The 23,283-nt window shown below is 42.1% G+C and overlaps 1 protein-coding gene across 1 annotated transcript; it reads left to right on the top strand.

Moving 5' to 3' along the window:
* Positions 1-1,915: 1,915 nt before the first annotated feature.
* Positions 1,916-21,634, top strand: LOC123950424. Its single transcript, XM_046018215.1, has 6 exons — positions 1,916-2,654; positions 3,486-3,544; positions 4,264-4,348; positions 18,792-18,990; positions 20,817-20,979; positions 21,385-21,634. The coding sequence occupies exons 1-3, from the start codon at positions 1,916-1,918 to the stop codon at positions 4,276-4,278; spliced, it is 813 nt and encodes a 270-aa protein (XP_045874171.1). The 3' UTR covers positions 4,279-4,348; positions 18,792-18,990; positions 20,817-20,979; positions 21,385-21,634.
* Positions 21,635-23,283: the final 1,649 nt, after the last annotated feature.

Genomic DNA, 23,283 nt, shown 5'->3' with positions numbered 1-23,283 from the left:
CATTTACATAGCAGGTGATTTCACGTAACAATCCAGATTTCTGGCTTCTTTGGAAGACTGGGAGATGTAGTAACGTGGTCCTCCATGTCAACAATCAGGGGAGGCTTATGGTGGTTCTCCCTGCAGAGCAGGCCTATCTTTTGGTTTTGCAGTCTCAGCCTCTCGCCTTTGAATTCCCTGTCTCTTCTGGGTAGGCATTTGAGTTTGAGACCAGAAGCCTGCTTTAGGCCAACTGACAGCTGTTCAAAGTGAATGGCGAATTGCACTGTCACTTCTTTATTGGTGCTTGTCTCCTTCCGTAACTTGAACTCCTTAACCGCTGAAGTTTTCACTTGCTTGAAGTGCTTGTGTACCAATAGCCCTGTGCTAGGCGTGGCACGCAGGCACTCAATAAAAGCTTAGTTAATGAATCTATGAGGTTTAATTCTTTGCAAGCATTTGGCCACAGATAAAGAAGCGGAAATTGCAATGATTTGCCTCAGGTCCTAAAGCTTAGAAATCCGGGGTATGAGATTAGTTCAATGTGTTTATGATGAAGACCTAAATAAAGGACAGGCTTGGTGTTCAAGTGCATTTCTTAACAGATCCATCAGCCTCCAGTGCTGATTCCTGGGAATCTCTTTTGAGTCACAGTATGCATACCTAAGCCTCTGAGGAATTCTGTAGCAAAACAACAAACAACGTGTTTTATTTGGCTTAACTGAATATTTCCTAGTCTTTACCTATTTTTCACTATTTTGTCACTGTCTTTGATTCATAACATTCCCTCTTCTCAGATGTATTAAATGACAAGCTATTTTTTATTTTAATGATGGTAAAATACAAGTACCCTGGTTAAGACAATTTTGCAAGAATTTTGTGACTGTTTCACAGGTCCCTGGGGTCTTCTTCAAAGCATGGCTAAAACAGTGTTGGGAAATGTGGCTTTCATTGTGGTGCTGTTGGAAGTCAAGGTTAAGCTATCTTGTTTCTTTTTCTCCTTGGATTAAGCCATAAATCTCTGAAGATAAAATAGCTTACATTTGTATGGCATTTTATAGTTTACACTGTCACATGCGTTATCTGTTTTTCCTTACAACACCGACGGTAGGGATTATTATTCCATTTCATAGAAGAAGAAGTGGTCTCAAAGTGGTCTCAATAAGTCTCTTTGAGACTTATATTGACTTATTACAAGACCTAAAACTAGCTAGAGGTAAGACCAAGATTTAAGCCAGTCCTTTTACTCTAGATCCGACCATCTTTCTGCAGTTCCATCAGGCTTTTATTTTATTTTTTGAGTACATCGTTTTGCTTTTTGGTCAAATCAAAGCGTTGACTCTAAATTTCTAAGAGTTGGTGTTGTAATCCCCTCCCATCCACCTAAAATACTGGCTCTAGTGCCTCCCGCGAAGCGTTGAGGAAAGGCGCTAAAGATGGCTCTAGCAAGCCCAGGACCTGGAAGGCACACGAAGGGGAGTCAAGGGGGTTTAGATCCCCTCGGATCCGCCGGCCCACACCGGGAGCGGGTCTGACTTTTGCTCTTTAAACTAACACCTTGCCCTTTCTCCACCGCGCCTCAGGGCCACAAGCCCCTTCCGCGTCCAAACACCTCCTCTGAGCCACACGCAATCTGGCCTTACTTCCCCCGCTCCGAAGGAAGGGGCCACCCATGTGAAAACCTTAATTTGCCAGAAGAGCCTCCTGGAAACCCAACTCCGCGCCTTTAACCTGCTGGGCGAGTGTCACTGGCTCCGTGTTTACAGATTCTAGGTCCGGAAGCTCCGGGACGCAGCGGGCTACCCGGCCTGGCTCCAAGGTCCACAGCTTCCAGCAGCCGGGGGAGGAAGGGGTCCGTTCCTCCGCCTGGGACCCCTTCCCTCCCGAGCGAGGAGAGTGAGGGGTGGAGGAGGAGACAGGGCTCGGGAGGTAGGGGATGAAAACCGAGCGGGAAGAGAGTGGAGAAGGGCACCAGAGGGGGCTCCAGGAGGGGCCCCAGGAGGCGGGGCAAGGGCGCTCGGGGCAGGCCCGCGGCTCGGACGGGGCAGAGGGTGGCCACGCCCCCCCCACCCCCGCGCCCGCCGCCAGTCCCGCGCGCCAAAGCCGGACCTCGGGAAGGCGTACGGCGGGATGCAGAGCGCTTCCTGACGTCGGAAGTGGCGTCGAGCTCTGTTTCCCGCGCTGCTTGCGGCACTCCAGCTGGGTTCCCGCCGCCAGGTTTTCCGCCCCGCTGGGTCCGCGCGTCCCGGCCAGCTGGGGGCACGGCCGAGGGCCGGGGGCTGCCCGGGGGTCGGCAGAAGTCCGCGCAGAAACCCGGAAGGAGGGGCGGCTGGCGGAGAGCGCCACGGCCTGCCGGGGCCGCTTCCCCTGTGCTCTGGCCTCTGAATTAAGCGTGGGCTTCCGAGTGGAGCGCGGCCTTGCTGTGCTTTCGGTGGAAGGCGGAGGCCAGGGGCGCCTCACACTGCCCGTGCTCGGATCTGAGGGGCGGGAGCTTGATGGGCTTTCAGTGGGACTCCCGCCGGATTCTTCCACCCATCCAGGGAAAGCCCAGGCGCTCCCGCTTCTGCACGTGAGGTCTTCGTTTCTGGGGGGCCCCATGTTGGAAACTTGCAGAGGAAGTCGTGAGGGGCTCTTTTCCCCGGAGGAGGTGTGTGTGAGTGCGAGCGTGGACCGAGGTATGTGAGCATCTGGGAAGAATGAGGGTCTTTGTTCCAGAAACCCCATCTCCCCAAACCTGTAGGGAATGGTGGGGTGAAAGGTCAGGGCTACCTGAAGGCGAGGCAGCTAGTCCGACCTCAAAAGGACAGGAAGTCCCCAGGGAAGATGACTTCCTGCCCTGCCCATGGTGATCTTCTCAAAGCTCATCCTTACAAAGTGACCTGTATTGCATCTGTTTATCCCTTCGTACTTGTTCTCTACTCCCAACCATAGGTTGCAAGTTCCTCCTTTCCTTTATGCTACCACTTGATTGGATGTTTCCCCCTCTTCTTTGACTCTTCCGTTTCTCTTAAGCTTTTTGTACCTCTGGAAGGCAGTGTTAAGAGCCCAACTTTGGAGACAGATTGGTTGAATCTCAGTTCCACCACTAATTAGCTTTTTGATTTGAGTCAAATTATGCATTTACTTGCAGGCACTTCCCACTGCTGTAAAATGGAGAAAAAGTATCCACCTCACAAGTTTCACTGGGGGATTCAGTGAAAGGATTCATGTAAAGTTTATCTAGTCTTAGCTGTCAGAGTCATGAGTGCCCAATTACTCCTAAGCTACTTTTTTGGTATCGCCCCTTCTGTACCCCTTTATCACCTAACTAATTACACGGGGGTTACTTGACAAGTTTTCTTTGTGTACAGATGGTTTGTTTTCTCAGTCTGCTTTTTAAGTTCTTTAAACATAGTCACTTTTTATTTCTGTGTTTATTTCAGTATCAGTTTGATATATTATACATAGCTTGTATTCAATAAACATTTTTGATTGATTAATAAAATCTCACTGATTTTATTATCTAGAGAAAGATTTTTCTAGAAAATTTGGAGTTGTGGAAAAGGAATACTCTTCATGGGACAGGGTAAGTAGAAGAAAACTAAATATGAGGACTTATCTTGTTAGCTTAAGACCATAAAAAGGTATCATGTATAGTAATCTCAACTATATAAAGAAAGCAGCAAAAAAGACAATTGGAAGTGAATGTGCCAGATGAGTAGAAGTCCTGGTGTCATAGGATTGTATTTTTTTTTCTTTTTCCTCTTGCTTTATACTTTTTAGTCCTTTGCAACTTTTCTACAGTCAGTACATATTACACTGTTTCAGGAGAAGTACGTTGTTTATGTAATTTAGCTAATAAAAACGACCATATTTTGGGTATTTAGAGATGGAGGGACAAACCTAGAAATAAAGCAATAGTTTTCCTCCATTGTTTTCCCAGGCTAGCCAGTCTTCTCTGATTTGTGCTAGAAAATCAACTTATCGGGGCGCCTGGGTGGCTCGGTGGGTTAAGCCGCTGCCTTCGGCTCAGGTCATGATCTCAGGGTCCTGGGATCGAGTCCCGCATCGGGCTCTCTGCTCGGCAGTGAGCCTGCTTCCCTCTCTCTCTCTGCCTGCCTCTCTGTCTACTTGTGATCTCTCTCTGTCAAATAAATAAATTAAAAAAAAAAAAAGAATAAAAAAGTGCTTTAAAAAAAAAAAAAAAAAAAAAGAAAATCAACTTATCAGTTGTCTCTACTCTAGAGACATAAAATGTCTCTGCATTTCCTTCTCAGTGACCAGAATCCTGTCTTGTCTATTTAGGGGGACTTCCTTTGAAGTGTCAAGATCCCAAACAGGGAACCAAAAATCAAAGAAGAGTATGTGTTAAATCCAGAGTCAAGGCAAAGTGAGTAGAATGTTTTTAGTGGTTATTTCAACAAAGCTGTAAAAGTCTAGTGAACTTTGACCTTTTCCAGTGATTCTCTTTTTGAGCTTAAAAATGCACTAGTGCCCTCCTGCTTGTATTACTGTAACCCCCCTCTTTTTTTAATTGCAAAATTTACAGTTTACTTCAAAGTAAGTTACCTTCCATTTTTATTGAAAATTACGGCAACACCTTGACTTATATGTGCGTAGTCATTCATTCAACTAAAATTTACTAAATACTAGGGTATCTGGGTGGCTCAGTCAGTTAAACATCTGCCTTTGGCTTGGGTCATGATCTCAGGGTCCTGGGATCGAGCCCCATGTTGGGCTCTGCTCACTGGGGTGTCTGCTTCTCCCTCTCACTCTCCCTCTGTGCTCTTCCTCTTCCTCTCTCTCAAATAAATAAAATTTTCCCCCCAAAGTTTACTAAATATCTACCACGTGCCAGGCCTCAGGCTGATGCTGGGAATATAAGACGACCTGGTACTTTGTCTTCCGGGAGCTTAGTGTCTAGATGGTGGGCATGCATATATAAACAATGATGTATAGGGAATTATTTCATAGGCTTTGGTAGGTACCTGACTAGACAAACACAGCAGCCGGTGGGACATGAGGGAGTAGCCAGTTTTAGTGGGGCAGGATGACAGCAAGAAGGAGGAGGCAGAAAAGCATCACAGAAAACTAGTTATCTGGACTGATTACAGATCTTTAGCTTATAAATGTTTAGTCCTTCCTGATGTGAGACTATTACTTTTTCTGTATTGGGTGTGATCCTATTGTCTTATACTCTAGCTATCTGACTGCATTCTTTGATACATTAAAGGTATGCCTTGTGATTCCTTCCTTTGTTGATAGGTAAGATGAGTTCATAGCATTCAAATTCTATTTCATCATATTCTAAGGACTGGCCAAAATTTAAAAAATATGAGTCCTTTTAACATGTATGATTTAGACTTACAAGACAACTTAAGCCTTAAACTTTTTATTTTTACTTGAAGCATATAATTGCATGTTTATTCCCCAGTTTTTAAGTGTTGGACTCACTGTGTGGGTCTGATGATTGGAAATACTCCTTGTTTTTCTTGTATAAGCTGCACTCTTAATACTTTGGGTTTAGGATTTCCAACCTTTGCTTTTCTATAGTGGTAGAGAGAGCTTCAAGGCACTTGTAAAACAGTATTACTGTGGAGTTATTTTAGTCTTTATAATTTCTTCCCTCACCTTTTTAGTTTTCTAGCTTGCAACTAATTTGACACCAGATTTTTATGATTTATTTATTTTATTATTTTTTTAGTGACCTTCCTCTTTTTCAAAGCATTCAACTTCATTTTTATATCATTTTTCATGTCTGGTTTTAAAGTTTATTTGTTTTGAGTTTTTTTTTGCACTCATACTTCATTTTTTATATAATAGATATAAACACATTTTAGAATAAATAACTGATTTTAAGCATACAGCATAACTGTCGTATACTGTTTTATTTTAAAATGCCAGTCATGACCTAGCGAATTTATGTTAACCAAGTAAATTGACATGAAGACTACATTTTGAAAAATACTGTGTTAAAGAGTAACCTCTTAGTATTCAGTGCACCTGGCATCAGCGGGGGTTACAGATAGTTAGAGAGTGAAGATTAATCCCGTACGTTAGTTAAGAAGTGTTCCATTAAGAGCCTTCTACTGTATTAAAATTTTGTTCTATTAAATTTCTGGGTGAACCACTAGGGTTTGGAAATCTCACTGCACTCAAGTTTTGGCTGCTCTGTTTTGAGTTTTGAAGAAAGCTGGAGTGGATCTAAAACTCTAAACTTAGTGCTTATGGCCCACAGAATTCATGTAATATATTTAACCAACCATAACTGAGCCATTTTAAGGCCATTTGATGATATACTTTTCCACAGATAGAACAAGGAGATTGATTGATAAAATGCCTAAGCTGATATAAGAAAACAGTTGTTGGGGCATCTGGATGGCTCAGTGGGTTAAGCCTCTGCCTTTGGTTCAGATCATGATCTCAGGGTCCTGGGATCAAGCCCCCACATCAGGCTCTCTGCCCAGCGGGGAGCCTGCTTCCCCCTTTCTCTCTGCCTGCCTCTCTGCCTACTTGTGATCTCTCTCTCTATCAAATAAATAAATAAATAAGAAAGAAAGAAAACAGTTGTCCTAGTTTTTGGTAATGTCTGGGACCATTAAGAACCTCCACTTAGGTCTTAGCCTAGGGTTCTCTCCACAGACATAGAACTTGAATGATATTTGATGGAACCAGAAAAGAATATACAAACAAGAATATTTGTTTAAGTTGAAATCAAGAATTTCATTCTTCTCAGTGGAGGCTCCCAAGTAACAAAGGGTACTGGGGGCTATCCTGCTGGAGTGTGGTAAAGGCAGGTGGGTATTTCATAGGTTGATAGCTCTATCTACCTTGGTCTGCAGTACTAACTTTCAGAAGATTACCCCTTTTCAAAATACCTGTTATTCAGGGAAGATGGGGCCGGTGAAAGAATGGACTATCTGTGGCAAAATATCTGGGATTCTCCACTTGTCAGTCAGGTACCTCTATTCCCTTATTAATGAGGGCACACAGTATGACAACCTTCATTTCTGAGGATGTCAGGCCCGAGAACCTTAGAAATAGGTTAGGTTTGGAGACTGCTGAGAAACAGGACTGGTGAAGGATGTGCATTAGGGGCGTTTAGCATTACTAGCTGTTTTTTTGTTTTGTTTTGTTTTTGAATCTTCTAAGATAGAGCTATAGAGTGATTACCAGTTATAGAGAGGATACAGTAATGTCAGAGAGAAAAGTTATCTAATTCTGCAAACAGGGCCTAATGAGAGGTTATCGCTATTGTATAGTCCTCAAAACTCATTGTCAATACAACCAGAGTGACCAGGCTCCCTGGGACTGATTCATGCTCATTGAAGACTCTTGAAAGAACAGAATGCCAGTTCATAATAGAGACATTGATCTCTAGTGACCAAAACACTCATGTATGTTCTCCTGGACCGTTACTGCTAAATCCTGCACCATCCTAGTAACCAGAAGGCTGTTTGGTGATCTTAAAATCACAAGAGAAATGGGTGTGTTGTGGGTTGAATTGTGTCTCCAACAAATTCATATGTTGAAGTCCTATCCCCAGGACCTTGGAATATGAATTTATTGGTATATAGAGTCATTGCGGATGAAATTAGTTAAGATTAAGAGTAGAGTGGCATCTAGTCCAATATGACTGGGATTATAAGGATGCCTTATAAAAAGGGATGTGATCAAATTAAATTGTTATCAACTTAAACTGCTATAAGTTGTCATAAATAATAAATTGTCATAAATAAGCCTAATGTAATCACAAAGCAAAAACTATAATAAATACACAAAAGATAAACATAGGAATGTAAGCATATCACTAAAAAAGTCATCCCACCATCAAGGAAGAGAGCAACAGAAGAAAGAAACAGAGAGGAACTATAAAAACAATCAGAAAACAATGAACAAAATGGCAATAAACACATACCTGTCAATAGTTACTTTAAATATAAATGGACTCAATTCTCCAATCAAAAGACAGAGTGGCTGGATGGATAAAAAAACATGCTATCTGCAAAAGACTCACTTTAGATGTAAGGATGCACACAGACTGAATGTGAAGAGATGGAAGAAGACATTCCATGCAAATGGAAACCAAAAGTAAGCTGGAATAGCTATAGTTCTAGCAGACAAAATAGACTTTAAAACAAAAGACTGTAAGAGACAAGGAACGGTGTTACATAATGATAAAAGGATCAATCCAACAAGGAGATAATAACAAATATGTACCCAATATAGAAGCACCTTAATGTATAAAGCAAATATTAACAGACCTAAAGGAAAAATAGTAGAGGACATTAATAGCCAAGTTACAATAATGGGTAGATCATCCAGGCAGAAAATCAATAAGGAAACATTGGCCTTAAATGATGCATTAGACCAGATGGACTTAATAGATATATATATAAAGTATTCCATCCAAAAAGCAACAGAATATACATTCTTCTCAAGTATACCTGGAACACTTTCCAAGATATATCAAATGCCACAAAACAAGTATTTATACATTTAAGAGGAATGAATCATATCAAGCATCTTTTCTGACCACAGTGGTATGAAACTAGAAATAAATTAGATGAAGTAAACAGGAAAATTCACAAATGTGGAGATTAAACAACATGCTTTTGTATAACCAGTGGTTCAACAAACAAATTGAAAGAGAAATTTAAAAAATATTTTGAAACAAATGAAAATGGAAATGTAACATACTGAAATTTATGGGATGCAGCAAAAGTAGTTATTCCCCCCTCCCTTTTTTTTTTTGAGAGAGAGAGAGCAAGCAAATGTAAGAGAGGAGCAGAGGGGGAGGGACAAAGAGAATCTCAAGCAGACTCCATGCTCAGCACAGAGCCCAACGTGGGGCTTGATCCCAGCACCCCAAGATCATGACCTGGGCCAAAGTCAGATGCTTAACCAACTGAGCCACCCAGGCATCTCGTTTTCTAAGTTTTTATTTAAATTCCAGTTAGTTAGCATACAGTATTAGTTTCAGATACAGAATTTAGTGATTGATCACTAACATACAACACCCGATGCTCATCACAAGTGTCCTCCTTAACCATCACCCATTTAGCCCATCCTCCCCCACCTCCCTTCCAGTAACCATCAGTTTGTTCTCTATAGTTAAGAACAAAAGCAGTTCTAAGAGGCAAGTTTATAGTGATAAATTCCTACCTCGAGAAACAAGAAGGGCACTTGGGTGGATCAGTTGGTTAAACATCTGACTTTGGCCCAGGTCATGATCTTGGGGTCCAGGGATCAAGCCCCACGTTGGGCTCCCAACACAGTGGGGAGTCTACCTCCTCTCTTTCTCTGCCCCTCCACCTGCTCATCCATTCTGCCTCTGTCTCTCTCTCTCAAATGAATAAATCTTTAAAAAAAAAAAAACAAAAACCAGGAAAAATCTCAAGTAAAAACCTAACTTTACACCTCAAGGAAGCTGAAAGAATAAATGAAGCCCAAAGGTAGTAGAAGGGAGAAAAAGCAAAGATTAGAGCAGAAATAAATGAAATAGAGACTGAAAAGATAATAAAAAAGATGAATGAAACTAAGAGCTGGTTCTTTGAACAGATAAACAAAATGAAAGCATTTAGCTAGAGTCACCAAGAAAAAAAGAGAACCCAAATAAAATCAGAAATGAAAGAGGACATGTTACAGCTGATACCACAGAAATACAAAGATCCAAAGGGACTACTGTGAACAATTTACATTAACAAATTGGGCAACCTAGACGAAATGGATAAATCCTTAGAAACATACAACCTACCAAGACTGAAACATGATGAAATAGAACATCTGAATAGACTGATTACTAATAAGGAGATTGAATCAATAATCAAAAATCTCCCAACAAACAAAGTCTGGGACCAGATGACTTCACTGGTGAATTCTACCAAACATTCAAAGAAGAATTAATACAAATCCTTCTCAAACTCTTCTAAAAAAAATAGAAGAGCAGAAAACTCTTATAACCAAATTTTATAAGGTCAGCATTACCCTGATACCAAAAGCAGGCAAAAATGGCACAAGAAAAGAGAATTACTGGCCAATATCCCTGCTGAACATAAATGCAAAAATCCACAATAAAATACTAACAAACCAAATTCAACAATACGTTAAAAGGATTGTATACCATGGATCAAGCAGACTTTTTCCAGGAATGCAAGGATGGTTCAATGTCCACAAATCAGTGTGATATACCACATTAACAAAATGAAGGATAAAAATCATATAATTACCTCAATAGATATAGAGAAAGCATTTGACAACATTCAACATCCATTTACGATAAAAACTCTCATCCAAGTGGGTGTAGGGGGAATGCACCTCAACATAATAAAGGCCATATACAACAAGTCCACAGCTAACATCATACTCAGTGTGGGAAATCTGAAGGCTTTTCTTCTAAGACCAGAAATAAGATCTGCATGACCACTCTTGTACTTTTATTCAACATAGTATTGAAAGTAGTAACCAGAGCAATTAGGTAAGAGGAAGAAATAAAAGTTATCCAAACTGGAAAGAAAGAAGTAAAATTCACTATTTGCAGATGACATAATAATATATACAGGAAAACACTAATGAATACACCAAAAAGTTGTTAAAATAAACAAATTCAATAAAAGTGTAGAGTACAAAATTTATACTCAAAAATATGTTGTATTTTTATATACTAATGATGAGCTATCAGAAAGAGAATTAAGAAGACAATCTCATTTACAATTGCATCAAGAAGAATAAAATACCAGGGAAGACTTTAACCAAGGAGGTGAAAAACTTGTATATTTAAAACTACAAGGCATTAATGAAAAAAATTGAAGAAGACAGAGATAAATGGAAAAATAATCTCTGCTCGTGAGTTGGAAGAACGAATATTGTTAGAAAGTCTATACTACCCAAAGCGATCTATAGTTTCAGTGAAATCTCTACCAAAATTCTAATGGCATTTTTCACAGAAATAGAACAATCCCAGAAAAACAGAAAAAATTCTAAGATTTGTATGGAACTATAAAAAAGGCCAAATAGCTAAAGCAATCTTGAAAGAAGAACAAAGCTGGAGGCATCACACTCCCTGATTTCAAACTATTAAAAAGGTATGGTAATTAAAACAATATGGTATTGGCATTAAAAACAGACACATAGACTAGAACAAAGTAGAGAGCCCAGAAATAAACCCACACACATATGGTCAATTATAAATGCAAAGAATATATGATGGGGAAAGGATAGTCTCTTTAGCAAATGGTCTTAGGAAAATCGGAGAGTCACATGCTAAAGAATGAAACTAGACCACTATCTTAAAACATGTGCAAAAATTAAATTAAAACATTAAATACTTGAATGTAAGACCTGACACCATGAAACTGCTAGAAGAAAACATAGATGGTAAGACCTTGACATAGGTCTTGGTGATGATTTTTTTTTTTTTTTTTTTTAAGAGAGAGAAGGGGCTGGGGGGGGGACGCCTGGGTGGCTCAGTGGATTAAGCCTCCACTTTCCACTGAGGTCATGATCTCAGGGTCCTGGGATTGAGCCCTACATCGGGCTCTCTGCTTAGCGGGGAGCCTGCTTCCCCCGTCTCTCTGCCTGCCTCTCTGCCTACTTGTGATCTCGTTGTCTCTGTGTCAAGTAAATAAATAAAATCTTAGAGAGAGAGAGAGTGCATGTGAGAACAGGGAGTGAGGGGAGGGGCAGAAAGAATCTTAAGCAAGCTCCACACTCAGTGCAGAGCCCGTTACAGGGCTTGATCCCACGACCCTGAGATCATGACCTGAGCCAAAATCAAGAGTCAGACACTGAACTGACTGAGCCACCTAGGCTCCCCTTAGTGATGATTTTTTAAATCTGACACCAAAAGCAAAAGCAACAAAAGCAAAATAATCAAGTTGAACTACATCAAACTGAAAAGCTTCTGCACAGCAAAGGAAACAGTCAACAAAATGATAGCCCAAACTACTGAATGGGGCAAAATACTTGTCTCTAATCATATCTCTAATGTATCTCTATCTCTAATATCTCTAATAAGGGCCAAGTCTCCAAAATACAGAAAGAACTCCAACAACCAACTCAACTCCAACTCAATAGCAAAAACCCAAAGAATCCAATTAAAAAAAATGGGTAGAGAATCTGGACATTTTTCCAAAGAAGACACATAGATGGCCAGGAGGTTCATGGAAAGGTAATCACTAATCATCAGGGAAATGCAGATGAAAACTACCAGGAGCTAACACCTCACACCTGTTAGAATGACTGTTATCAAAAAGAGAAGAAATAACAAATTGTTGGTGAGGTTGTGGAGCAAAGGGAGCCCTTTTGTACCCTTGATGGGAATGTAAATTAGCACAGCCATAATGAAAAATAGTGTGGAGGATCCTCAAAAAAATTAAAAATAGAGCTACTACATGATCTGGCAATTCTGTTTCTAGGTATTTATTTGAAGAAAATGAAAACACTAATTCGAGGAGACATGCACCCTCATGTTCGTTGATGCATTATTTACAATGTGAGACATGTAAGCAGCCTAAGTATCCATTCATGGATAAATGGCTAAATGGCTAAAGAAATTGGGGTATACCCCTCCCCTCCAGAATATTACTTAGCCATAAAAAAGGCTGAAATATTGCCATTTGTGATAACATGGACAGAACTTAAGAGTATTGTGCTAAGTGAAATAAGACAGAGAAAGACAAATATGATATGATCTCTCTTATATATGGCATCTAAACCAAAAAATATATAATTAAGCTCATAGATACATAGAACAGATTGGTGGTTGCCAGAGCCAGGGATGGTGGAAGTAAGAGAAATGGGTGAACATTTTTTCTTTTTTAGTTTAAATAAATTGAATAAAAACCATATGATAACTTTATTGTTGAACAAAGAAGTAACACTTAAGAACGCTCCTTCAGATGCAGAGATTAATTAAATATGACTATGAAAATGTCAAAAGCAAATTCTAGTCCTATAAACTAGCATGAAATTTAACAAAATGGTAATCTAATTATATTTAAGTGACAAAAATACCATTTTTTTGAATATTGCGTATTTATGTGGAAAAATCAAGAAATAGAGATTTAAGCAAACAAAAGGAAATAATATTCTAATCAGAACCCCAGCTCCCAAGATCATAACAGTTTCAAGTATTCTTCCATGTGGAACCTGGGTGGCACAGTCTGTTAAGTGACTGACTCTTGGTTTCTGCTCAGGTCATGATCTCAGGATCATGAGATCGAGCCCCGTGTTGGACTCTGTCTCAGTGCAGGGTCTGCTTAGGTTTCTTTTTCTCCCCTCTCTCTCTCTGCTCTCCTTCTTGTGTTTTTTCTCTCTCTGTCTCGCAAATTAAAAAATATATATATTCTTCCAGATTTTTGCTTGTGTGTGTAAATATTCAGAAGGAAAAATTTTTTAAGTATTTATTTATTTATTTGTCAGAGAGAGAGAGAGTGAGTGAGCCCACAAGCAGTGGGGGGAGGGAGAAGCAGACTCCTTGCTGAGCAAGGAGCCTGAAGCAAGATTCCATTCCAGGACCTTAGGATCATGACCCGAGCCAAAGGCAGATGTTTAACTGACTGAACCACCCAGGTGTCCCCAAAAGGAAATATTTTAAATGTATAATTACACATATAGACATATATATGTACAAATATAAACCCTGCATTTGTTCCTTAACAATAGGATGTAAACAGCCATATACATCAGTACATATGCTTCTGTAACATCATCTTTTCTTTTTAAACATTACAGTATATCTTGTATTTATTTATTTAAATTAATTATTTTTATTAACATGTAATGTATTATTTGCCCCAGGGGTACAGGTCTGTGAATCGTCAGGCTTACACGCTTCGTAGCACTCACCATAGCACATACCCTCCCCAATGTCCATAACCCAACCACCCTCTCCACACCCGCCTTCCCCCCAGCATAACATTTCTTTATAATAACAAAAAGTGAAGGGGCCCCAGGGTGGTGCAGTTAGTTGAGCTGCTGACTCTTGGTTTTGGCTCAGGTCATGATCTCAGGGTCCTGAGATTGAGCCTCAGGTCAGGCTTCACGTGCAGCATGGAGTCTGCTTCTCTTTCTCTCTCTCCTTACCCCTCCACCCCTTCCCCTGCTCACTTGCTCTCAGATAAATAAATAAATAAATTTTAAAAAAGAAGTGAAATTTGGGCACAGATACATACAGAGGGAGGAAATGATGTGAAGATGAAGGCAGAGATTCAGGAATTGGGGTGATACTTCTACACACCAAGATTATAGGTTACCAAAGATTACCAGTGAACCATCAAAAGCTGGGGGGACAGGCACAGAAGGAATTCTTCCTCACAGCCCTTACTCAGAAGGAATCAATTTTGCTGATACTTTGATCTCAAAGCTCTAGTCTCCAGAACTGTGGGATAATAAACTGTTTAAACCAGATAGTTAGTTTAAACTTTGTTAGGGCAGCCTTAATAAGCTGATATGATGCTTCTGCAGACTGGTTCCCACTGTGAAGCCTGATGACAGGACCTTGAAGTCCTGTCTCATGACCAGATTATCTGTAATCCCAAGATCTAGTCTTTGTCCCTTTGGCAGTACTAAAAAACTGTTCCTAGTTTTGGGCCTTTGGGTTTCCTTTTCCTAAATCCAAGAACATCTTCTTTGCTCCTTTTACACTCTCTTTCTTCTCATGGGTTAATACAGTTTATTATATCTCAGTTCTCTTTGTCATACTTGTTATGCCTCATAGTACGCCTGTATTGCTCCTGCCATGTGTTTATACACGTGCCCCAGACTAATGAAGGAGATTTATAATCCCTGCCCTTTGAAATTTTGATTTGTAAGTTTGTGGTTAGATCTGAGAGCGCTCATGTTTAATAAGCGCCACAGGTGCTCTTCACCTCATTGATTATCTGTTGATTCATATCAATTTCTTTCTTAGAGCATAATTGAAATTCCAAGCTTTGGAGACACACAGCATGGCCCAACTTTGGTAGGTCCCACTCCTAACTTCATGGCTGTAGGCATTCCCCCCCACTAAGAGTTCAAAAGTAGATGGGGTGTCAGAGCGTGTCCCATTCATCCATCCATCCATCCAACCATCCATCCATTCAACAAAGTTTTTTGAGCACCTGCTTCAGTGAAACAAACAGACAGAGATCCCTTACCTTCTAACTAGGAGGAAAGAGCCGATGAATTGATAAATACACGAGGTGGGCAGTACTGTAGGAAAAAATAAGCAGGATAGGGAGGTTTTGAGTGCAGGGTCCTTGTGGGCCTTTTGGTTTTCAATGGGCCATCCTGGGTAGGTCTTTTTGGCGGAGTGACTTGAAGGTGAGGCATGTGGCTCTCCAGAAGCTACGTGTCCCAGGCAAAGAGGGCAGTCAGTCTAATGTCTCTGATCAGAATCTGAGTACACCTAGCATGAGAAAGGGAGGGTGTGATGGATGCTGAGGTCTGAAAGAGTACAGGAAGCCAGGTCATGTGCTTACAGGGTATTGCAAGGCCCTTTGCTTATACTCATGTGAGATGGGGAGCCACTGGAAGATTCTGAGCAGTGACATGATCTGATTTATATTTTTAAAGTGTCACCCAGGCTGCTCTAGGGGAAGAGGAGCAGAAGCAGGAAGATGCCTCTGATAAGCCAGGTGAAATGTTGATGGCTGGGAACAGAGGGTAGCAATGGATGTGGAGAGAGGTGGTGTATATAATTTGAAGGCAGAACCAATCATTTTCTGACTGATTAGATGTGAATGTTGGAGAAGAGAGGTATCAATGAGGACTCTAATCAGGGTGAATCTTGGAATTTTCCCTCTGAATGCTGAGCAGAAACATGCCCCAATAAGGAAGCCTGCATGGTCTGCATGTTGCTGGCAGCCATCCTGTGTTCACGAGGAGAGCCAACCTGGTGGAGCCAATGCTGTGTTTGGCAGGGCAGAGTAGCAGGAAGAAATTGTCCTGAGGGCAATGCTGAGCCCACACCTGAAGCCTGATCCACCTCTGCCCTTCCAGTCACAAGAGCCAACGAGTCCCCTTTCTTTGTTATTTGCATCCCAGACTGCTATTCTGCCGGCGGACTGGGAGATGTCTTTCAGATCCACTATTTGCCTAAAGAAACTTCTCACAGTCCTGTCAGAGCTACCCTTCAGACCTCAGGGGTAACTTTCTCCAAATGTTCTTTCTCAGCCTTCTCCCATCTCATCGGTCCCTCGGTACATTTATCATCCCCTTAAGGGTACTGCAGGAGCAGGGTCAGACAGACTGGCACGGCAGAAAGTCTGAAGTGATCAGCCCAACATCCCTGTTAGTAGCAGGAGTAGCTGTGCCTGCACTTGACAAGGTTGAGAGTGGAGATTAGAGGATTTACCCGAGATCAAAAAGTCTTTTATTTCAAATCTAAGATTAGTTTGTCTGATTAGCTGGTCACAAACCATGTGTCACATAGAAGAGAGCAGAGCTTTGCAGGAGGAGGCCATCTGGCTGGTTGTTTCACTGACTGGCAGCGTATTGGGACAGATACCACAGATCTGATCCTTAGCTTTCCAGATGCAAGAATTATTGGGCCCTTTCACTCAGGATGATTAAGCTGAGAGGGATTAATTCATCATAGTCAAACTTACAAGAGACTGATGTATAAACTGGCTTGTCATGTTATTTATAATAGGAAGTGTTTCTCAGACTTGAACTTGTGGACCGTTGACTATATCCCCACTTGACAAATACTGCTTTCATACTTACATTATGAGACGTTAAATGGTCACCTGATTGAGACAGCCCTAAAGGTAAATCCAGTGTGGGCTTGATAGTACATAACATTACTCTGTAAAAAGGAGGTGATCCAGGTGATGCTTTTGCTAACATTTTTATATGTTTCTTTCAAATGAAAACACAACATTTAAAGATTATCCTAAGGAATTCATGGACCTCTAGTATTTATTTGATTAAAGACTCCAGTATGGAAAACAATGCAATAGGAGAAGGCTTTGTTTGAACATTGGGGCCAGTTATGTATACAGGATGCAAATCTACTCAGGAAACTGGATTGTAGATCTGAAGGCAGATTGTTGGGTATAGAATAAGGGCAGAGGGAGTTGGTTGTTCTCAGGGAACACAGCCTGTAGACAAGGGGAACTAGTTATCCTAGCTGTACTTTTCCTACAAATGCTTCTGTTTAAGACTACCAGTCATGGAGAACAGAGTTCCATCTTTCTTGCATTATAGTTGAGAAGCATTGACAAATTATTATCCACTAACTTCCTTTTTCCTGCACTCATCTTGAATCCGTGAACCCTCTCTGCCAATGCATCATTTCTAGGTAATTAGAAAGTGTGCTATCTTCCTGACGAGGAAGGAGCTTGGACCAGATTGGTGGAACAGTAAAGCCCATGCATGCTCTTTCCAGTTAGCATGTGGCTAGTTTCTATCACTGAACTAAAATTATGAGGGACCCTTATATTCTATAGGAGATGATAAAAGCAACTTAAAAAAAAAAAATCTCTTCCAGTGTAGTCTACAGCAGACTCTGAGAATCCATCATTCTTCTCTAACGATTTTGCCCGTGTTCTCTGGCTACTCCTATTTTAGATCTGCCTTTAACAAACCCTCCCCTTTCCCACCTCCAGCCTCAGCTGAGGAACTGGGGAGCACTCACCGCCCATTGTCACATATTCCCTCCTGGCTTTGGAACCAGACTGGATTGGAGCCAGACTCAGTGCTGGGCTGCCTCCAAGCGGGCTGGAGAATGCATCCTGTTCCCAGGCGGCGATTCCAAGGGCCTCGTGCAATCACCAGTTCTTCCCTGGCCCATCAGAGCCCGGCAAGGGCATGTAACCCTTAAGCCATTTGGCCAATGCCTGCCTGTTCTCTAGTAGGGTCAGAAGTGGGGGGAGGGATGCCTGGGAGGTGGTGAGAAATGAGAGGGCTCCTAGGGAGCAGGGCTCTGAGTTTTCCCAGTATCCTTTCTGATTGGTCAGTGCCTAGGCCATCTTAGTTGTTAAGTATTTTGTATATCAGCCCTGCATCTGAGACAGGCAGCAGTCAACCAAATGGCCTAGAAGAAATTGCATCCAAACGCATGGTACAACAGTAAGACATTCCCATTGGATGCGACGCCCAGGTTATGTGTGTTGAGGCAGACACTATGGGCGGGGAAGTTGAGTGTTGCTGGAAGCTGGAAATCAGGGAATGATACCACCTTTCAATCATTACTTGTATAACCTTGGGCCAAAGAACACCTTGATTCTAGCTCTGGTGATTGGATCTTGACCAAATCCCTTCATGTTGTTGCAGTTAATTCACCTACACAATAGCAGGATGGTTGAGGTGATGATCGTGAGACACAGCAGTTGCTTGGTGCAGGTAGGAAGTCAGGAATGCAGTCCTGAGAATGGATGGCGGCAGTGATAGTGTTTATTTATAGGTTAAGTCTTCCCGTGGAGAAAGCATCCATTTTCCTCCTGTATTTTAACAGGATATATTTAGGTTCTAGACCAGGCCGTGGAGCTGAGCATCTGGCAAAGGGCAGAAAAAATAAACAGGTGTACTCAACGACAACCTGATAATTTGCCCACGAGTCTCAGTATTTTTGCTCCAAGCAGGACGTGTGTCTCCTGTCGAATCAAATCACAATTAAACCATGCTTCTTTTTTCCTTGTAAAAACAATTTTTCTTGTCATTTAAGTTCTTTCTTTTCTCCCCTCTGAAAGGGCTCCTGTCACGCAGCCAGATGTGACATTGCTGTCTGAGCACAGAGTAGGCTATGGAACCGTCTGGCATGGTTTAGTTCATGATCACTGCTTTCAGTACTTGGTAAGACAACAACAAAAAGAATCATTTGTTGGTTATATTTTTTTCTGTGCAAGTAGAGTTGCTTAACAGAAGAAAAGGAAATAGAGCAACCGTTACTAAATGACCCAAAAGCAGAAGCTGAGTTCCTTCCACATGAGTGTTCAAGTGTTTCAGCCACGTACTCTAGTCTTGGCAGCTCGGAATTGGGGAAGGCCCGAACTGTGTCATGCAAAGTCCAAAGCAAAGGTCTACGAGCCACCAGAGGAAAGCGGGCAGGTAGGTAGGCATGTGGAGGTGTTGGGGGTGAATGCTGGAGCAGAACCACTCAGCACGAGCCCCCCTCAGAAACCGAGTGATAATCACGTAACAGCAACACGCACTGCCTACTTTCTGATTTCTCAGATCACGCTGTGTTTCAGGAACTTTGTCGAAACTGACTCTGTGCAAGACCAAACCCCTGACTGCCTGAACAGTGAGATAATTTGCTAGAGTGGGGAGCCATGTGGCATCTGAAAGTCTTGAAAATACCCGTATTACAAAATAGCTTCGAGTCTGGGACAGAGATTACGATTTTAACAATATGCACTTAAATGTGAATTGTTATCATTAGTTGGACAGATATCAGATTTGTCCAACATGGAGTTCCTAGCCTCTTTTAGCCCCATAAAAACCATAAATATAGTACCAAGTGGGAAATAAAGGCTGCTGGGTGAGTGGTAAAACAGCTGATTGCTTCTCTGGCAAAGGGAATTTTCACAACTCGTTCATGTGCCGCTGAATTAACGCAAAGACTTGCTTGGTATCTGTTTTTCATCCTGAGAAAAGAGCAGCCGTGATTGTAGTTCTCGGAGGAGAAACGGTAACTGACAGAGAACAGCCCTGCCCGGTAGGGCCCGAGTTTCCACAGGGAGAGCTTCATTACACAGAAAGGATTTGGGGTGGTATTTTAGCACATTCTACCCCAGAAAATTAAGTTTTCTGATTGCTCTTGTTGTTAAAACACTAGTGTAGTAAATATTTGCGAGGCTCTCATTTCTGCGTCCTCCGACCCGAACCCACTGTGAGGTTCCCCCAAAAGGAGAAGGCTCTGCCTTTGTTCTCAACATGTTTGCCATTGGCTGGGGGAGTCTTTATAGCAATGGCTATCTATGGTTCATGACTCTTATTAGTGAGATGATCCATCTAAATTTGACAAAGGAACTGCTCCGATTTGAGGGCTTAAAAAAAAAAAAATCTCAGGCCCGTGATTATTAAAAGCACTTGCAACCAACCACTTGCTCAGGCTGGTAGCCAATTCGCCAATTCTTTTGACCTGGCGACCAGAGATTTTTAGAAGTAATTCTTTGTGTCATGAGGCTGAGATGCTTATTTTCATAGTATGTCCATCTCCTTGCTTGCTTGGGAGGAAGAGAGCTTTTAGGACTCCACTGTCCTATGCTTGCTGGAAACAATGCGGACACAATGGTGGGCCCAGCGCTCTCGTCTGTTTAACTGAGACACAAGTCAGGTGCTTAGCTCTGTTTGTTTTGTTTTGTTTTTGTTTGCTTGTTTGTTTTTTGTTTTTGTTTTTTTGTGCTCAACTCTTACCTGGTCACCAGTCAGAGCCCCCTGGGTCCTCCCTAGTGAGTTCATCAGTCACCTGCTGGTCTCACAGTCTCTGGTCCTTTTACCTCCAGCCCCTCCCATGCAACAGAGCCGGACTAATCCTTCTCAGTGATGGCGTATGCCTTATCAGGCCCCTCTTTTGGAATTTATTTAGCAATCAGGCATAGAACTGAATGCAAGCCCCTTATGCTAGAATTTGCAGCCTTCCTCACTCCACTGGGCTCGGCTGACCTCTGTACCTAAGCCTTGCTACTGTGAGCTCCGCTGCACTGTGGTCTCTGCTCTTCTTTCCCCTTCCACTTTCTCGTTTTCCCTTTCCCCACCTTTGCTCTCTGTCCTTATACTGATCTCTTGCCTTTGTTTGTACCATTTCTCATTTTTCCTTCTATTCATTCATTCAGTAGACATTGAGCTTCTGCTGTATACTGGGCAGCGTTTTGGGCCCTGGGGATACACACTGTGCAGTTTGGATGATGCCATCCCCTCTTTTCCCTCAGTGCAAGGCACACACTGCCCTCAAGAGCCCAACGGTCTCCTGACTGACTCCTACAGACAAGGAAGCTGGCTGAGTATAAGGGTTTAGGAGCAGAAGCTTGGGAATCAGATAAATCTCGGTTGGAATTTTGCTCTGCAGCAAGCATCTATGGTATACTAGGCAAGGTATGCAACTTTTTTTTTTTTTAAAGATTTTATTTATGTATTTGAGAGATAGAGAGAGAGTGAGAGCATGAGAAGCGAGAGAGAGAGAGAAGCAGACTCTTGCTGAGCAAGGAGCCCGAGGTTTGGCAGGGCTTGATCCCTGGATTCAGCCAAAGGTGGAGCCACCCAGGTGCCCCCAGTACACAACCTTTGCAAGCCTTCTGGTGCGTCATCTATCAAGTCGGGATCATAGTTCGTTGTGGGCTTATTGAGAGAGTGGCAAGGGGGAGCAGTCTGCAGTGGTGTTACCCTTATTATCTTTGTCTTCTCTCAAGCTTCCGCGGCAAGTGGTGTCTGGTTAAAAACGAGTGAATATCGCTGGCAGTGCTCTTGTGTGTTTCATGAAACTCCTTTCTCACTCAGCAGCACGCAACAAGTGTGTGTGAATGTATGGAGAGGCAGAGGACACTTGACTGTCTCCTTTCTTCTGCTGGATCCCCAACTCCTCAGGGACATTGGCTTCTGGCTGTCTTTCTATATGACCTCCCCCCATCATGACGGATGGACTCCTGTGAACTGAAAGCCATCAGGAAAGAGGTGGAAGGTTTCTTAGCTGATCTGAGGTTAATGGGAGAGGGAAACTTACAAACCAGAGGGTGCCTGAAATTTCCAGCTAGTGTTAAGCGGCCATAACAAAGTATAACCCATGGCTTCAATTTGGTCTGTCAAAGATGAAATTAAAAGTGAATTTGAAGTTTCACAACATAGTTCTCTCTATTACGGGTGCCGCTGTGCATTAAAAATCATCTGTGTGAGGCTCATTGGGATGGGCAGAGATTCAATCACTGCTAATGGCTTAAGGAAATGGGGTGGTGAGAATTAGGGTCATCCATCCCAATTGGGGTAAGAAAGAGAATCAGGAAATGTGTTTTTCAATCTTGACATCTTGCCAGCTGGAGCTAGAAGGAAATGTTTTTCTGAACTCATTGAGCAGCCTACTCACAAATCATAGAGATAGCGGCATTCAATGAGAATAGAAACAATTTTTATGTGGTCTAGCTAAAGACTTGCACCACCCACTCAGAGTTATACAGAGTGCGCCTTAGGGGCCCTTGAAACTGTACTGGCCCAAGAGGCAGAAGCCCACTTTAGCAAATGCTGTAACTGGCTTTATGCAATGGGGGTATTTATGTATTTCCCAGTAACATTAATTTATTTTAAGAAATATACAGTATGCCTATTTAACCACCAATAGATGGCTAAGATTTCATTTACTTGGTATAATATTTAGGTGTGGTATCTGGGTTTGCATACTGATGTTAAATAGTCTTAAAAAGAAGGAATATTCTGAACCGTTTACAAACTAACTTTGTCGTCTTCAAAAAAATTTTTTTTTGCATGATCTCATCTCATTCTTATGACAACCCTTGGGACAAGGTTCTGGGTAGATAATCGTCATCATGTAACAAGTGGAGAAAGAGAGAGGTGAAATGCTCAAGTCACCAAGCCTCTAAGTAGGAGAGCCTGGATAAGAGTCCTAGTGGCCATTATGTTTATTATTATCATAATGTCATCGTGATTATTATATTGACTTTCTGACATACTTCTCTGCTTTTTCTTCCCTTCTATCCTGTACTCAGAGATTTCTGGAATGTGTATGCCCCTGAGCTGCTTCTATCTACCCTGGGCTAGGAAGTATAGGGTCCCTGACTGGGTCCTTGACTTTCATGGGGGCAGGTAGGAGCTGGAAGCCTGGCCTGGCTCTCCTGGCTTCTTTCCTTTGCCTGAGGCCAGGCCTGAGTGGGATGGTTAGAACTGGAACCCTTCTGTGTTTTTCTGGTTTCTAAAACTGAAGCAAGGCAAGAAACCCCTGCAGCAGGGAACCTTAGTTCCAGGAGGGGCATTCCTGCTGGGCTCCTCCTGGAGGAGGAGCTGCCTTAAGGCATTCCCTGTCCCCAATCTTGGTATGTGATCACTCTGACAAGTTTTAAAGATATATCACATTCAGTGTCCAGATCTAACTATTGGCTTAAAATAAAAACACAGTAGGTTACATGGTTTCATTTCATTAATAAATAAAAACAAAAAAAACTTTATCTTAAAGTTGGGAGCCACACATGTTTGCTAATTATGAGGAAGCTTTATGAAGGGCCTAGCCCTAGCCCCAGAGGCATCAGGCTGGGTGACTAGAGTCCTTCCGGGAAGGAGCAGTGGGGACTAGCCCAGGTAGACATTTGTTGGTTTGGTGGTGGGGTGCCTTTCAGCAGGGGCCAGGACTCTGGCAGTTCATAATCTGAGAGAGAGATCATTCAGTTACTTCTGATC

Source organism: Meles meles, chromosome 9 (assembly GCF_922984935.1).
Source record: "Meles meles chromosome 9, mMelMel3.1 paternal haplotype, whole genome shotgun sequence".
Taxonomy (NCBI): Eukaryota; Metazoa; Chordata; class Mammalia; order Carnivora; family Mustelidae; genus Meles; species Meles meles.
The sequence above is the reverse complement of the archived record's forward strand: the minus strand, read 5'-3'. Positions and strand labels throughout refer to the sequence as shown.